This window comes from Aspergillus glaucus (genome assembly GCF_001890805.1).
Source record: "Aspergillus glaucus CBS 516.65 unplaced genomic scaffold ASPGLscaffold_12, whole genome shotgun sequence".
In the NCBI taxonomy this organism is placed as follows: Eukaryota; Fungi; Ascomycota; class Eurotiomycetes; order Eurotiales; family Aspergillaceae; genus Aspergillus; species Aspergillus glaucus.
This window is the reverse complement of record NW_019170464.1, coordinates 129,589-145,123: the sequence shown is the minus strand read 5'-3', so window position 1 is coordinate 145,123 and position 15,535 is coordinate 129,589. Positions and strand designations below refer to the sequence as shown.

The window sequence follows — 15,535 nt, the reverse complement described above, 5'->3', positions numbered from 1 at the left end:
TTGATGTCACCGAAGTATGTACCAGCGCCGTTGTTAGAGGGAGCGAGTTCCTCCCCGCCCCATCTCATGTTATGAATGTAGATATCCTGCAAGGGGGAGAGCGCATTGCTTTCCTGGGACGCAGGCACAAAACGCGAGTCCCAACCCACTGCCCCGATTCCTCGCCCTTCGGACAATTAAGGAGCGATCGAAGGGGCGACAGCAGGAGAAACTCTCCTCGTGTCGTTGGCATTTGTCCTCGAATTTACAAAAGGCTCCCAAGGTTCCAAGGAGTTAACAGGAACAGGGGAGGATCAAACACCACATTCAAGATCGAGTACCATCCTGATGCCAGTACGTCCAGGGGCGTAGTAGTCCGCGATCTCCTCCCGTTCTTTGAACCCGTTGCGAGTATACAATGCTCGCGCGGGCTCCCTGGCCTTGTCTACCCATAACTGAATGTACTGGCACCCTTCCTTTTGTAGACGTTGCTGGATATACTCCATCAATCTCTTACCGACACCCTGTCGACGGAGCGCCTCTATCACGCACACTTTGTGTAGCAGAGCTGCTCCCTTCTGTCGGACATAGACAGCATACGCGATTAGAACAGGACGGGCACCTGGGGCCGGGGCACTGGTGGCATACAAAACTCGCGTATTGGGCTTCTTCCGCCACAGCTCTTGGCCAAAGGGAAAGGCTTCATTGCTGGGGAACGTTTTTTTCTCGACGCGTGCAATCTGTGCGAGGATTTCGAATGCTTCCTTTTGGCCTAAGGAATGAATGTCCGAGATGGTGATATCCGGCATTCTTTCGAATGACTCACATTCAAGACCGTTAGAGAGGCAGGCTAGAATTGTCTGTAGCAGGGTATAGTATAATCCAATTATAATCTGTTTCAAATGGTGGTATTCTGACGGTGTTTGAGGGGGCGATGGGGAGAGGTTGAGGTTTTTTGACGCGAAAACGCGGAGCCTCACCCGATCCACTGACAACCACTCCCAGCACCGCACCGCATAGCTTCTAGATCCAATTTGCAGAATAAGTTTCCTTTGATATCAACTATCTTCTATCTACTCTGCAAATTATGCCTTCTCAAGCCGACGACAAGCGCCAGGCCGCGCGCGAAGTCATCGACATTCTTCACGATATCTCAACGCTCCTCGTGCGTGATTCCTCCCCTTTACCAAGAGGGTATCCAAACTAATCTCTGTTAAATCGGGCTAGAATACGCATCTCGATCGGACAGAGCTATCCCTTTGCGTCTCGCTAATCGAGAACGGCGTCAATCCGGAAGCGCTGGCGGTGGGTTCCATTCTTCCCCGAATTATCCTCCAATGCTTTTTAATGCTCCGCGTTTAAGTGATCCTCGTAACTGACCTGAACTATAGACTGTGATCAAAGATCTTCGAAGGGAGGCAGTTGCTCAAGGGCGCTATCCAGACGAGCAGATCATGCAGGAGTAAACGTTATAGTGCTGTACTTGGTTGGAATGCCTGGATGATTAGGTGCTTATAGGTTGGATCTTTGGCGTTCATCGGTTTGGCTTGTTATTTTTTCTACGATATAAGATACCCTTACTTTTTGTTGCAGTTGTGCACACAGGCCACTGGTTATAATATTCCTTGTATTAAATAAAATAACGGGTTCGACTGTCTCCCAGGGATAACCTTGGTATCATAAACAATAAAAATAAATAATAGAACAGCAAAGGCTGGAACAAACTAAGCCATATTCTCTTAAGTCAAGAAAAACAGAAAGAAAGGAAAATTAACTAGGATTTTCCTGTCTCTGTTTTATTGTTACCATCCTCTACCGTCGCCTTCTTAGACTGTTCGGCCTCACCAGTGGTGCTTTGGTCTTTAGTCTTCGTATCTTTCTCATCTTCGCTATCGCCAAGGCTGAATGGATCATGCTCTCCGACAGGAGATGGCTCAACTGTAGTCAAAGGCTGCCACTTGCTCGGCTTGCTAGGAGGGGTGGGCTTAGCCGATCCGGATGCACCTTGGGAACTGCCAATCTCTGTCGGGGGACCCTCCTGGAAGGACACCTTTCGTCTGTCGGGTGAGGAAGACGAAGTCTTGTGTAAGTCTGGATTGGCAAGTGGCCTTGGGGGGCGCGGGGGCGGAGCTATTATCCAAGTCAGTATTCAAGCACGAGGATTGTCGGATTAAAAACGCGAGAGCCTTACCTTCGGAGTCTCGCAGCTCAAGAGTAGTAAAGTCGTCATCCAACAGCTGAGGGTCTGCATCGTAGCGTTCGCGATCTCCACTGCGACGGCCCAAGTCTCCGCTTCGCCTTGGTCGAGTGTAACTTGGTTCTTCGCCATAGCTTCGACCAGACTGTGCGTCTTCCATATCCTCACCATCCCAACGTTTCTTCAAGTTCTGCACCCACGAATTGACCTTTGTCTGGGTGTCCACGAATCCTTTGCGAATGTTATCACGGATGACAGGGAGATCATCTATAGACATCCATCAGCAAAGATAATGTAAAAGCAAAGCCTGTATCAACATAACATACCATCGAAGAAGCTATAATCTCTTTCATCAGATGCGTCACTGCCTCTCCTCTGTCGATAGCGAGCTTCCTCGTCCCCGCGGGGCTGCGGCACACGGCGATTGTAGTGTTCGGCTAGTTGACGGGCATAAATCTCATCTGCTTCCACTTGTCTTTGAGACGCAGACGGCCGGGGTGGTTTCGGAGGGGGTACGTCTTCAGCTTGCGCATTGGGGTCGGTCATGCCTAGAGACACAGGTTAGCATCCACACACCCCACTGGCGCGGACTTGAGTCTATACGTACCCAGAAGAGCATGGAACGCCCGCTCCACATTCCAGTTGCTAGCAACCAGCACAGCTTTTACAACCGAGCCTTCGAGAGATGGAAATGCTTCTTTAAGGGTGTTCTCGGCCTGTTGTCGGGGGCTCAATGGACGCGGGGGTTTTGGCGGGGCAGCTTCCGTATCACCTTGCTGAGCGGTTCCTGGGGGGGCAGAAGTATTGACGACCCCGGTCTCTTGAGGCTCGTCATCGAAATCCAAAGGGCGCGCGGTCGTGGGCGATTCTGGCTTAAGACTGTTCGGCCCCACGGGCAGCTTGTTAGGCGTCTTGAAGCCAAGTGTAAGCTATCCGTAACTTAGTATACGAAAGGGGGATCAGGAACACATACACTCTTGTCTTCCTCCGACATGATGGCGATGCGTATGGAGGGTGAGAGATCAAACGTATTACGAGATGTGAAAGAAAACTTATATACCCCAAAGCCAGCAGGCAGACGAAATTCCGGGGCAAGTCGAACGTTTCAACGGCAGCCACTCCAGATTCGCAGTGACGTTGGAGACACGTGATTGAAGTCCAGATTGCTTATGTAACATCATCACAAGCTTGAATTGGCGGAGCTCTGTATACTTACGCCGTACAGTCTGTGTTTATGCGATGAGGGTCAGCTTAGAACTTGCTATTAGCTATTCCTGAGGCTCACTATGCTCCAGATTCTTCTATTTGACAGCTGCACATAATTCCGCGTGAGAAAGCTGGTGTGTTCAGAACAAGCCTTTGCAAACAATCGGTGCAAAATGGCTTCAGAAATGGATTTTTCGACTACCTTCATCCCATCACTATACAAGCCTGCTGCACTGTTGCCAATTGTACGACATAGGCGTAATCTGCTTTATCTTGTTGAGACCTACCCCGTCACTATTGTTGTCGGGCATACCGGAAGTGGAAAGACAACGCAACTTCCACAATATTTGGATCAAGCAGGATGGGGTACAGATGGGAAGGCCATCGCGGTCACGCAGGTAATTTCTGATTTCCCCCGATGAAAAAGAATCAGAGTAGCTAAGCCAATGACAACAGCCACGGCGGGTAGCGGCTACTACGGTGGCAACCAGAGTAGCTGAAGAGATGCGCTGCAAAGTTGGCGAAGAGGTGGGCTACTCGATCCGTTTTGAGGATCAGACGTCTGCTTCTACAAAGATCAAGTTCCTAACGGATGGGATGTTGCTTAGAGAGGCCCTTGTAGATCCTCTTCTGTCCCGTTATTCAGTCATCATGGTCGACGAGGCTCATGAAAGGTCTCTTAGCACAGATGTTCTCTTGGGTATTTTGAAGAAGATCATGAAACGGCGGCCAGATCTGCGCATTATAGTCAGCAGTGCTACCTTGCAAGCTGAAGACTTTCTCCATTTCTTCGCTGGAGAGGAATTCAAAAATGACGCGGAACCGGGAGAGCTCGGCGGGAGCGTTGGAAGAATCATCAGTCTCGAGGGGCGAATGTATCCAGTCGATACTCTTTTTCTCGAATCACCAGCGGAAGACTATGTAGAGAGAGCCGTCAAAACAGTGTTTGACATACATCTGCAAGAAGACGAGGGGGATATTCTAGTCTTTCTAACGGGACGGGAGGAAATCGACACGGCCATTCAATTGATTTCCGAGCGTGGTGCTACGTTGCACCCTAAGGCACAAGCCGTACAGCCACTGCCTTTATATTCTGGTCTTACCACAGACCAGCAAATGTACGTTTTCGAATCAGCACCGGAAAAAACGCGCAAGGTCATTGTGTCGACCAACATCGCGGAAGCGTCAGTGACAATTGATGGGATTGTTTACGTGGTTGACTGTGGCTTTGCAAAACTCAGGGCATATAGTCCCGGCACTGGGATTGAGACGTTGACCGCGGTGCCTATTTCAAAAGCCGCTGCAGTCCAGCGAGCAGGTCGTGCCGGACGTACCAAGCCCGGTAAATGTTTCCGTCTCTACACCCAAGAGGCATACGAACACCTTCCAGATGCTACAGTCCCAGAAATCCAACGGTCAAATTTGACGCCTGTCCTTATGCAGCTCAAGGCTTTGGGTATAGATAACATTGTCCGGTTTGATTTTCTGACGCCTCCTCCCGCGGAGCTAGTGATCCGCGCATTCGAGCTTCTATATTCTCTTGGTGCTGTGGATGACTATGCCAAACTCACCAAGCCGTTGGGGATGCGAATGGCCGAACTCGCGGTTGATCCTATGATGGGCAAAGCCCTTCTTTCTGCTCCATCATTTGACTGTCTAAGCGAAATCCTGACGATTGCCGCCATGGTCAGTCTCCAGGGAGCCGTATGGGTACATCATGAGGGAGATAGGAAATTGTCGGAGAGCAGTCGCAGGAAATTTGCTGTCGAAGAGGGCGATCACTTGACGTATCTCAATGTTTACCAAACATTCGTCACGAAAGGGAAGAAGGATTCCAAGTGGTGCCGCGACAACCTTCTAAACTACCGGTCTTTGCAGCGCGCCGTGAGTATCCGGGCCCAGCTCAAACGCTATCTCGAGCGGTTTGGTATCAAGGCCGACGAGTCACTTTCTTCCTCCAGCTATCGACAGGCGGATTTGAGCAGGAAACCTGAGCAGATCCAGAGATGTCTTACAACGGGCTACTTTGCTCACGCTGCCAAGATGCAACCTGATGGGACGTTTAAGGCTGTCAGTGGTGGTCTTAAACTTCATGCACATCCCAGTTCTCTGATGTTTGTTAGTTGCTCTTGTTGTCTTTTTTTTTTTTTGGAAAACCGGACTTGTCTCAGCTAACCATTCCAATAGAACCGAAAAGCAGACTGGGTCATCTTCCATGAAATCATGCAAACAAGTGACAAGACATTCATCCGAGATGTCACTAAGATCGAAAGGAGCTATCTCACGGAATACGCTCCCAACTTCTACAGAGTCCAGTGATAGTTTACGTTCATAGATGCTTACCTGTATCCTATACCCGAATTCAAGGCAAAATTAATTTGAATATCTAACATATAAGGCTTAAACCCACTACGTAGATCCCAAAGTATGTATACATAGTCGGGCTGGAAGGTGAGGTCATCCCGGGGCGGAGACATGCCGCTTCCCATTTGGGCAATCGATTGGTCCCAAAACTTTTCCATCTTCTTCATCTTCTCTAGTGACAATCTTATCATCTCAACAGCAGACCGTTAACTGACAAACGACGAACATCTTCCACAGAATCAGTCAAAATGTCAGGACACAATCACCATGATCATGGCCATGGTGGTCATTGCCATGGTGAACACGACCATTCCAACGACATCACTCCGGCTGTTCAGTCCCTTCTCTACACCCAGATTCAGTTCGATTCCATCAACACATTGAATGGTATATCTATCTGGGTTATCCCTCCGCAGAGTCACAGCTAACTAGAAAAAACAGAGGATAGACCAAGATCCGGAGCTGCGATTGTCCAGAAGTCATGGGCGGAGAGATTGAACGACCAGCCTGAGCTTGAGAGCGACGCGGATGAGCAACTGCTCATGCATATCCCGTTCGTATATCTCCAAATTCTCAGTTTTATGCTTCAAGCGCTTTTATCTTTACTATTATTGCTGTTCTTTTGATTCGATGTTCTCGATATTCTACCCCGCCATGCCCCTCATCTTATCAGCCAAGCTCGTCAAAACATGCTAGCTCCAGCTACAAAACAAATCATCATGCTACATATGCTAATGGGTCCTTAAATTATGTAGGTTCACTGGCCAGGTCAAAGTTCACTCGCTTCTGATTTACACTGCACCGACTCCGTCTGCGCCTAAGACCTTGAAGCTGTTCAAGAACCGCGAGGACCTCGACTTTTCAACCGCCTCAGAACTCAAACCAACCCAGACCCTGGAGATTCCGCAGCCGGTCCCTGGTGCTGACGTTTTTGAGATGCCCTTGAACCGTGCTCACTGGAACACAACTACCTCGATTACCCTCTTTTTCGAAGATAACTGGAGTGACGGGGAGAACGACGTGACCAAAGTCGGGTACATTGGTTTCAAGGGTCAGTTCATGGCTTTGAATCGTGAACCTATCAGCTTCATCTACGAAGCGGCAGCGAATCCGGGGGATCATGTCTCGATTACAGGAACCAATGAGATGGGAGGACGAATCATGCCCGGACAGTAAGTTATTGCAGCATTTGCAGGGGAAAAGGGAAATTGTACTCTGAGAGGAAAAAGCGATTGCATATATTATGATTGTATCCATTATTGAGACGACGTCGATGACTTTAATCCATTAGTGAGCTGGACTCATACTGAGAACAAATTAATGAAACCCAATTTCTAATCGCCTGACGCTGACAATGGCTCTAAACACACCATGCAAGAAGAGAAAAACAGAACAAACCACCAACGCCAGTAATGCTCCCAATATTGAACTGATAAACCCGAATTCGATCGCAGAAGTAGCCCGTATGCGAGAACAATTAATCAAGAAGCTGGAACTGCAGCTCGTGCTACTTCCCCTTGCCCTGTCGTCTCCCTCTCTGTTTCTGCCGCTGTATCTTCCGGCGTTTCTGGCTGTTTGGGAGTTGTAGTGGGAGGCTCTGGTAATACCACTGGACCCTGCAGTGCCGCCAGTTCCTCTTCGACTTCGTCTTCGTCCTGGTTCGACAGATTTCCCGCAAGCATCTGGCTAATCTCCTAGATCGCCGCCACGTGGTTAGCATAATAAGCTCATACGAGTGGAATGGTCTAATGTCCTCACCTCTTGGTATGAGCGCGCCTCCTCCGTCTGCCCCATCAGCTTCTCCACGCCTTCAATTCCACCCATTTCCTTATTAATAGCCTGCAAAACTTGCGTTCCCTGCCGCAGCCCAAAAAGCACGTCTTTCTGTACGAGCGAGAACTCCACCTGCCCGACTAATTGCTCGAGTTGCTCGAGCTGTCCATCGCTCTTGGCCAGAAGGGATTCCTGGTATTTCTTACGGCGAAGGGCAAGGAGGGCGCTCCTTCGATCATTCCGGGCTAGACATTCCTTTGCGATTTCGGTTTCGCGCGTTGTGAGGACGGTGATGCGTTTCTGGTACTGATGAAGCTTATCGCGTTGGTTCTTTAGGTCGAGGATCGCTCTAGCATTGGATGAAACAAGTCAGTACTGCGCAAAGTAGGACATATACCTCTGTTAACAAGGCAGTGCTTACCGATCCTGAGCGGATATCTTGGGAGAGCTGGAGATGTTGCCCATGGTCACCGCATTATTGTCTATCTGGGGTTGAATGTGAATGCCCGGGGACCGGTCGATATGATGCGAGATAAGTAAAGTTACCCCAGAATGGGCATTGACATTAATTGCGTATCGTATTGTATCCACTGCCCATCGATTTGCAGTTTCTGGCTGTATTTTTCAAATCCCCGCTGGCAACATGTTTTTTCCGCTCCGTCCAAATTTCTGGGAAAATCGCAAGAATTGAAGCACGACGATTTCTCGACCAACGATTAAATTCAGGCATTGCAACCTCCTTGAGCTTGTGAAAATGCGCCAGGGGAATCGCGGAGGCAGGCCGACTTTGCGGCAGGGCTTGGATCGCGATGTGAGACTAGGAATCCTCGTCACTGCGTGTTCCTCCAACTGATACTTTTTTCGTCCTCCGCAGGTCTACCAAGTTGTGCGCAAAATCGTCGACGACCAGATTGAGAAAGACCAGCTGCGGCTAACCGTTCCCGCCATATACGACAGCATCAAGAGATCGAATTCCAGCCTGAACCGGAGACCGAAGAGGGTATTGGAGGATAGTCTCGAGCGGGTCGTGGAAATGGTGAAACTCGATGTATTCGGAGATGATGAGGAGGACTTGGTAGAAGGTAACTTTGAGGGCTTGGAAGAGCAGAAGCCTCCGCCCCAGGTATGTGCTATGCGTGAAGCGCAATGACATGTCTAGAAAAAATACTGACTAGGTCCAGGAGTCCAACAATCTCAATAAGAGCCTTGTCAGCATGTGGAACACCGGATCGAAGTCACAAACACCAACCGAAGCAAACGGCGCTGACAATGCGCCGGCATCTACATCGACGTCGACGAAGAAACGAGAACGACAAAATAAAAGCGAATCGTCTTCCAAGCGACGGAAAGCCGAATCCCAAGTCGATAGATCACCACCGACACATGTGAGCCTTACGGATTTGGGTGGGTTGGACGAAGTCATTGAAGACCTGGGCGATCTCGTTATCCTACCGATGACCCGTCCTCAAGTGTATTTGTCGTCGAATGTCCAACCACCACGGGGTGTCTTATTACATGGTCCGCCAGGATGCGGTAAAACAATGATTGCGAACGCCTTTGCGGCCGAACTCGGAGTTCCGTTCATTTCCATTTCAGCGCCATCGATTGTGTCGGGAATGTCTGGTGAATCTGAAAAGGCCCTCAGAGAACACTTTGATGAAGCAAAACGGATCGCACCTTGCCTTATCTTCATAGACGAAATAGATGCCATTACGCCAAAGCGCGAAAGCGCACAGAGGGAAATGGAGAAGAGAATTGTCGCCCAGCTTCTAACATGTATGGATGATCTGGCGTTGGAGAAGACGGAAGGGAAGCCCGTGATTGTTCTCGCAGCGACAAACCGTCCGGACAGCTTGGACGCAGCCCTGCGTCGCGGTGGGAGATTCGACAAGGAGATCAACATGACAGTTCCGTCCGAACCCGTGCGAGAGAAAATCATTCGGGCTCTCACGCGGAAGATGCGCCTTGCGGACGACCTGGATTTCAAGACGTTGGCCAAGAGGACACCGGGTTTTGTTGGTGCTGATTTGAACGATCTCGTCTCGACAGCCGGCGCTACTGCTATCAAGAGGTACCTTGAGATCCTAAAATCTAACAGTGGCGAGGAAATGGATATCGAAGATGAATCGGACGAAGTTAGTCCCAAAATTAAAGAATTGCGACGACTTATCATGCATGCAAAAGAGAACCCTGTCGGGGAGGAATCCCAAGTGGTTGAAGTCTCGAATCAGGACTTCTTCATAGCACTCCCCAAGATCCAGCCATCATCCAAACGTGAAGGTTTCGCAACGATCCCTGATACTACCTGGGCAGACATTGGTGCTTTGGGAGGTGTCCGTGACGAACTTTCTACAGCCATCGTCGAACCAATCAGGAACCCCGAAGTCTACGAAAGCGTCGGTATCAGTGCACCCACAGGAGTCTTGCTCTGGGGTCCACCTGGTTGTGGTAAAACACTACTTGCCAAAGCCGTGGCCAACGAGTCCCGCGCGAACTTCATCAGCGTTAAAGGTCCCGAATTACTTAACAAATTCGTCGGAGAGTCTGAACGGTCCGTACGACAAGTCTTCGTCCGCGCTCGCTCGTCTGTTCCCTGCGTTATCTTCTTTGATGAACTGGACGCTCTTGTCCCTCGTCGTGATGATACAGTCTCCGAGGCCTCTGCGCGTGTCGTGAACACACTCCTTACCGAACTCGACGGCTTGGGCAGTAGTCGTCAAGGCATCTACGTAATCGCAGCAACCAACAGACCGGATATCATCGATCCAGCAATGCTCCGTCCAGGTCGTCTCGAGACCCTCCTCTTCGTGAACCTGCCAAGCCCAACAGAGCGTGTGGATATTCTGCACACAATTGTTCGCAACCTGTCCATCGAGTTCAGTGAGGATCTCAGGAAACTGGCCGAGGACTGCGAAGGGTTCAGCGGTGCGGACTTGGGAAGCTTGCTTCGGAGAGCTGGATACTCCGCTATCAAGAGGCGGGATACCATCAAGTTCGAGGACTTTGTGGCTGCCAAGTCGTTTATTCGGCCCAGTGTTACTGATTTGAGGAAGTATGAGAAGTTGAGGAGGGATTGGAGCGGAGGCGTTCTGTAAATATATTATAGACCAGGTTTTTTTTGTTACGGTTGGACGTATATATGCCTTTAATGGGGTGTTCAGGACCTTTTCCATGATGCTCTCTATAATCTCGATTCCGTAATATTTAAGAATAGCCATCTCTCATCCTCGACATATCTTTCTACTATTATGATTAGCGCTAAATACAGCAAATGTAAATGTAAATGCAGTCATGCTATGTATGTACTTCATGTCTATTGAAAAGCCGCTAGGTTTCCCTTGCAGTGGCCTCCAACTCAAGCTTCTCATCCACAGTCAACTCACTCTTCGCGCTCTTAATCCGCACAAACGCAATCACCACAGCCAAAGCAAAACCAGCCAACCCAACCTGGAACCAAAGCGCCGTCTGGTAGCTCTTCCGAAGACTCAAGTACTCCTCAGTGTGAACCTGGACGATATCGGCAAACGCCAACATGATAGCAATACCGAAGTGAAGGGTGCAATTGATCAACGCGCCCGCTAGCCCTTGTCTTTCCTTGGAGAGATTCGTGGTTATAAAGATGTTGGTCACGTTGAAGCTGATGTCGATGCCGATTGTGCCGCCAATCATGGCGGGGAATACGAAGGCCCAGTAGTTTCCTCCGAGGGGAATCAGAGCGAATAAGAGACCGGATGCGAGGTAACCCAGAGCGGAGATTATCATTAGGATGGTTCCGTTGAGCATGTGGAGGAGATAGCCTCCGGCAACAGAGAGAATGAGACCTCCAACTGCCATGGGGACTGCCCATGCGACGACCTGAAGGGGTGAGGCTCCCATAATTTCCTGCATGCTGTTACACGATGTTAGTAATAGGCCATTGGGTATCTGCGGGAAGGGACGACACTTACTATAGGCAAGCATAGAGAAGATAAATCCCAAGACAGCCATACATGCAGAGGAGAGCGAGAATAAGTGGTTTCATGTACTTGACCGAGAGCAAATCTCCGGGCATCAAAGGATTCTCGACAACCCATCCCTCCACATACATGAAGGCACCCAGAATAAGGACACCAAGAATCAGACAAACAATGATATACGGCGTCTTCCACCCCTGGGGTGCATGAGCACTGTCCGCGATGGAAAAAATAAACAGTACCATCCCTGGCACGAGCAAGACGGATCCGATCCAGTCCATGCTGGCCTTAGATGTTGCTCGTTTCTCGACCCAATCCGAGGGAATCGAGAAGTAAGACGACACAGCTGTGATGGCAGAGAAAATTGCACCAAAGAAGAAATACCACGGCCATGACAGAAATTCACCGCAGATACCGGAAAAGAAGATACCGACAAAGAACCCTAGCGCTGCGCAGGCGCCATAGATGCTGAAGACGAGGTTTTTACGAGGTCCCGGACGGTATACTCTTCCGAGAATCATGATACTCGACGGCAAAAATGCTGCCAGCCCCAGCCCCTGCAGTGCTCGGAATATAAACAGCATCAACCAGTTCTGGGAGAATCCGGCGATGAGTGAGGTGATGGTCAACCACACCATCCCCCCAAAATACAGCACGAATCCTCCGAACATGTCCGCCAAACGACCAAAGATGAGCAGGGTGGCCGTGACGACAAGGGACAAGGCTGTGGCTGGCCAAATTGACTGACTGGGAGGGATGTCCAGCTCCTTTATCAAAGTTGGAAGGAGAACATTGGAACCGGATATGTAGTATTCCTACATATCTTGTTAACAAGAGCATCACGATGTTCTCAAGACAAAAGACATACAGAAAGGATCTGGCACATGAATATCGAGAAGCAGAATGCTAATTCAGTCCATATGTTCGAGAAATGTGGAGGACGTTGTCGCCCTAGCCGCTCGATTGTCTCCAGATCTGGTAGTGTTTGGGTATTTGGCCTTTGATCTTTATCATTGATGCCCTTCTCTTGAGCAGAGAAACCAGCGTTCTCTGCTACCTCAATCGGATGACTGCCATTGTGTTCCGGCATTTCGGGGTTCATAGCCGTATACAAAGGGCTCGCTCGGAAGTGGTTGTATGGTATGAAAAGACGTGGTGTACTCTCACACACTCGTTGCTCGCTCGTCCGTCTATATATAAAATTTACGCCACAGTGAGATTCTACACAATTCGACCGCTTCTCCTTCTAGCATCCTCATCGGGAAGGTCCCGGGTGAAGTTCAACTTTTGACGAATCTTCATTATAGTCACGTGCTTAAATTTTTTTTTCTGGCGGGATCCTTGGCGGCGAGAGAAAGCTTTACCGTAAATGGATTAGTCGCTCCAGTCACTAACCATTTGCAGTATAGTTCCCGTCGTCAATTAACTTCTTTTTTAGGAAGTTAACGTAGGTGGGTCCGAATACGGAATTGTGACTAATTAAAATTACTGTCGGTGAGCATAACTTTTATGAATGGGATAACTTTTACTATGGATATATCTTGAACAACTATACAACCCAAACAAAGATATAAAGAAATAAACGCCCTTATGTAAATGCGCAGATTGCTTGTTGATTTCACAATTACATCCACAAACGACAAGTTCCATCTGCACCAGCACTGACACACCACGCTTCTCTCGGATGCCAGTCCACCTCCAACACACCAAGCTCACCGGTAATCTTGTGGCCCTTGAGGACCTTGAGCGGCACAATACTGGCATTGCTGAGCATATCGCCCGTAACGCTGCCGTGGAAGATTTGCAAAGAGCCGTCGTCACTTGCGTCCGCAAAGAGAGGGTAGCGGCCACCAGGATGGAACTTGACGGACCGGATAGCCTTGCGGTGGTACCGCAATGTCTTGTAGGGGCGCGGAGAGAGTTCGAGATCGTGCCACAGGAGACGACGGTCGTAGGATCCCACAATAAGGTTGTCTCCGCCAGCAGCGGTAGAGGAGGTCGGATGAATGTCGAAGGAAGAGATCCAGCGGGCACCGGGCTGGATGATCTTGATGAGGAGCTGGCGAGAGAGATCGTAGGCACGCACGGACCGTTGGTTGGCGACGAACAAGACCGGTTTCGATGGGTGGAAGTGAGCAGTTTGCGGGGGTCCACCACCCTTGAGACGGCGGTGGAAGGGGAATTGGGTCAGATGCTTGGAAAGAGTATGGATAGCGATGGCCACAGAGGCCGGCGTAGACGAACCCGGGCACACTGTAACAAAGTAGTCGCCGCGACGGTGCCATGAGAGCGACTTGACAACGTAGCGAAGAGGGATAACAGCATATACGCCAGAGTCCGCAAGCGAGCTCGATGGGCGAATCCACTGAGGAGGGGTGTTCTTCTTGTTCGCGTCCGCACCAGTCGGGGCTGGTCTTGAAGCTGCGTATCCCCACCCAGCATCAAGAATCTCAAGACTGGTTTGTTCAACTTCGGGGTCAACAATAGGGGGAACCGCAAGGAAAACATCGTCACCCGCGGCCGCAGCAAGGACAACAGCATCCTTGCCAGGCCTCCACTTAACCACATTGACCGGATCCTCTTCACTCAAAGTTGCACTCCAGAGCTGACGACCAGTGAGAAGTTCCCAAACACGAACAGTTCCATCATCACCACCAGTGGCAAGCCAGAGGCCAGATGGATCGATGGCCAAGGTACGCACGCGGCCCTTGTGGCCTCTGAAAATAGTGGCGCAGGCAGTTGGGAACGGCTTCAGCTCCTCGGGACTGGGAAGCTTGGGGAGGAGGCTCTCGGGATCGATGTTCAGTTTGCTTCTCCGGACTCTAGGAGCCAGGTAAAGATCCAGGCAGCGCTCGAACTTCTCTTTAACGAAGCTCTCATAACCAGGAACTCTCCGGAGGGAGCCAAAGTCATTGGGCAAGAACTCGCTCTCCCGATCCTCTGGGTCTGTTTGCTCCCAAGTCTTCCGCTCCTTATTATCAGGCAGATACTCAGGCGGTGGGTGGTAACTCTCCTCGTAACCAGGCGGAGGAAGTTTAGGAGCAGGGATATGCATATGGGGATCCGCATCCTCTGCCTCATCTGCCCACAGGTCATACTTGATCACATTTGGATCCTCCTCCTCCCGCTCCTCCGGGGCCTTGTAAGGGAGAATGCGGCCCTCTCTGATCGCCTTGACAATCTTCATCACCCGCTTGGCTTCGTGCTTCGATGGAACGAACCGGCGCTTTGGTTCGGGGGCAGCACTCAAAGGCATAACTTCTTGCTTGCTGGAGAACCATTCGATCGTCGGTTCGTATGGGTTGTAACCTTCGTCGGGGATTTCGTTCATTTGAACCTTGCGTAGCAGCTCCAGCTCATCTTGGCTCAGCTCCAGCGGCTTGCCAGTCGAAGGATCCGTAAGACCAGTGAAGCCCTTGGGGATCTCGATACTGTCCAGCAATGCATCTAGAGCTTCGCCCTTTGCGGGACGCATAATCTTCTTCCCGTTAATGTCATAACCAATATGGGGATACTCGTCGTAGAAGGACAAAGGAATGTTGCCGATGGTGTTTGCATCTTCGTCAGCTTCAGAGAGCTCCGAGTTATCGTCCGGGTTGATCTCATCGTAGAGATAGCGGTCATTTCCATAGGCATCTTTTTCGATGCTGAAGTTGATTTGTTCCTCCTCGCTAGATTCGTCGTTGTCGTTGTCCTTCGCCGGCTCGTCGACCGCTGTGCCAGACCTTTTCTTAACCAAGTTTTCGCCATCGGAAGGAATCTCATCACTGTCGATATCCTCCTCCCCTTCAACCTCCTCTTCATCACTGCTGAAGTCATCAACCAATTCCACTTCCGAATCGCCTTCATCGCTCGAAAGATCGTTGGCGTCGTCCGAAAGCGCTCCATTCAAATCCTTCTTGCTCAATTCATCCCCAGAAAATGCTCCTGCTTCCTCCTCCACATCGCGCGTAACGGCCTTTCGTTTTTTCGAGCCCTTCGAAGCGTCCATGATGCTGTGTCGGAAAGGATGTCGGGATTCGCGACTTTTTTCTTTTTTCTTTTCTTTTTTTTTTTTTTTTTT

At 50.0% G+C, this 15,535-nt stretch overlaps 9 protein-coding genes across 9 annotated transcripts; 4 read left to right on the top strand and 5 right to left on the bottom strand.

Moving 5' to 3' along the window:
* Positions 1–293: 293 nt before the first annotated feature.
* On the bottom strand, positions 294–788 carry ASPGLDRAFT_128148 (GNAT family N-acetyltransferase; the record flags this gene model as incomplete). The annotated part of the gene is made up of 1 exon (XM_022540769.1): positions 294–788. One exon carries the CDS (start codon positions 786–788, stop codon positions 294–296), a length of 495 nt encoding a protein of 164 aa, XP_022400045.1.
* Positions 789–961: 173 nt separating this feature from the next.
* ASPGLDRAFT_47883 (mitotic-spindle organizing protein 1) lies at positions 962–1,644 on the top strand. Its single transcript, XM_022546771.1, has 3 exons — positions 962–1,144; positions 1,207–1,284; positions 1,371–1,644. The coding sequence occupies exons 1-3, from the start codon at positions 1,067–1,069 to the stop codon at positions 1,443–1,445; spliced, it is 231 nt and encodes a 76-aa protein (XP_022400044.1). The 5' UTR covers positions 962–1,066; the 3' UTR covers positions 1,446–1,644.
* Positions 1,645–1,753: 109 nt separating this feature from the next.
* ASPGLDRAFT_67023 (uncharacterized protein) lies at positions 1,754–3,170 on the bottom strand (the record flags this gene model as incomplete). The annotated part of the gene is made up of 5 exons (XM_022549080.1): positions 1,754–2,109; positions 2,171–2,443; positions 2,503–2,724; positions 2,784–3,087; positions 3,150–3,170. The coding sequence occupies 5 exons, from the start codon at positions 3,168–3,170 to the stop codon at positions 1,754–1,756; spliced, it is 1,176 nt and encodes a 391-aa protein (XP_022400043.1).
* Positions 3,171–3,555: 385 nt separating this feature from the next.
* ASPGLDRAFT_128169 (putative ATP dependent RNA helicase) lies at positions 3,556–5,701 on the top strand (the record flags this gene model as incomplete). The annotated part of the gene is made up of 3 exons (XM_022540771.1): positions 3,556–3,780; positions 3,839–5,500; positions 5,570–5,701. The coding sequence occupies 3 exons, from the start codon at positions 3,556–3,558 to the stop codon at positions 5,699–5,701; spliced, it is 2,019 nt and encodes a 672-aa protein (XP_022400042.1).
* A 293-nt stretch (positions 5,702–5,994) lies between these two features.
* Positions 5,995–6,922, top strand: ASPGLDRAFT_127925 (PITH domain-containing protein; the record flags this gene model as incomplete). Its single annotated transcript, XM_022540753.1, has 3 exons — positions 5,995–6,133; positions 6,188–6,299; positions 6,502–6,922. 3 exons carry the CDS (start codon positions 5,995–5,997, stop codon positions 6,920–6,922), a joined length of 672 nt encoding a protein of 223 aa, XP_022400041.1.
* Positions 6,923–7,326: 404 nt separating this feature from the next.
* On the bottom strand, positions 7,327–7,984 carry ASPGLDRAFT_86689 (ESCRT-III subunit protein VPS20; the record flags this gene model as incomplete). Its single annotated transcript, XM_022550398.1, has 3 exons — positions 7,327–7,440; positions 7,505–7,868; positions 7,941–7,984. Coding segments are annotated over 3 exons (522 nt in total), but the record flags the coding sequence as incomplete, so codon positions are not given.
* Positions 7,985–8,230: 246 nt separating this feature from the next.
* Positions 8,231–10,639, top strand: ASPGLDRAFT_172672 (putative AAA family ATPase/60S ribosome export protein Rix7). Its single transcript, XM_022542771.1, has 3 exons — positions 8,231–8,330; positions 8,394–8,642; positions 8,701–10,639. The coding sequence occupies exons 1-3, from the start codon at positions 8,274–8,276 to the stop codon at positions 10,612–10,614; spliced, it is 2,220 nt and encodes a 739-aa protein (XP_022400039.1). The 5' UTR covers positions 8,231–8,273; the 3' UTR covers positions 10,615–10,639.
* Positions 10,640–10,698: 59 nt separating this feature from the next.
* On the bottom strand, positions 10,699–12,689 carry ASPGLDRAFT_58492 (putative MFS multidrug transporter). The gene is made up of 3 exons (XM_022548318.1): positions 12,341–12,689; positions 11,467–12,287; positions 10,699–11,408 (listed from the first exon to the last, which is right to left on the bottom strand). The coding sequence occupies exons 1-3, from the start codon at positions 12,572–12,574 to the stop codon at positions 10,847–10,849; spliced, it is 1,617 nt and encodes a 538-aa protein (XP_022400038.1). The 5' UTR covers positions 12,575–12,689; the 3' UTR covers positions 10,699–10,846.
* Positions 12,690–12,962: 273 nt separating this feature from the next.
* On the bottom strand, positions 12,963–15,535 carry erb1 (ribosome biogenesis protein ERB1). The gene has a single exon (XM_022549755.1). It carries the CDS (start codon positions 15,461–15,463, stop codon positions 13,097–13,099), a length of 2,367 nt encoding a protein of 788 aa, XP_022400037.1. The 5' UTR covers positions 15,464–15,535; the 3' UTR covers positions 12,963–13,096.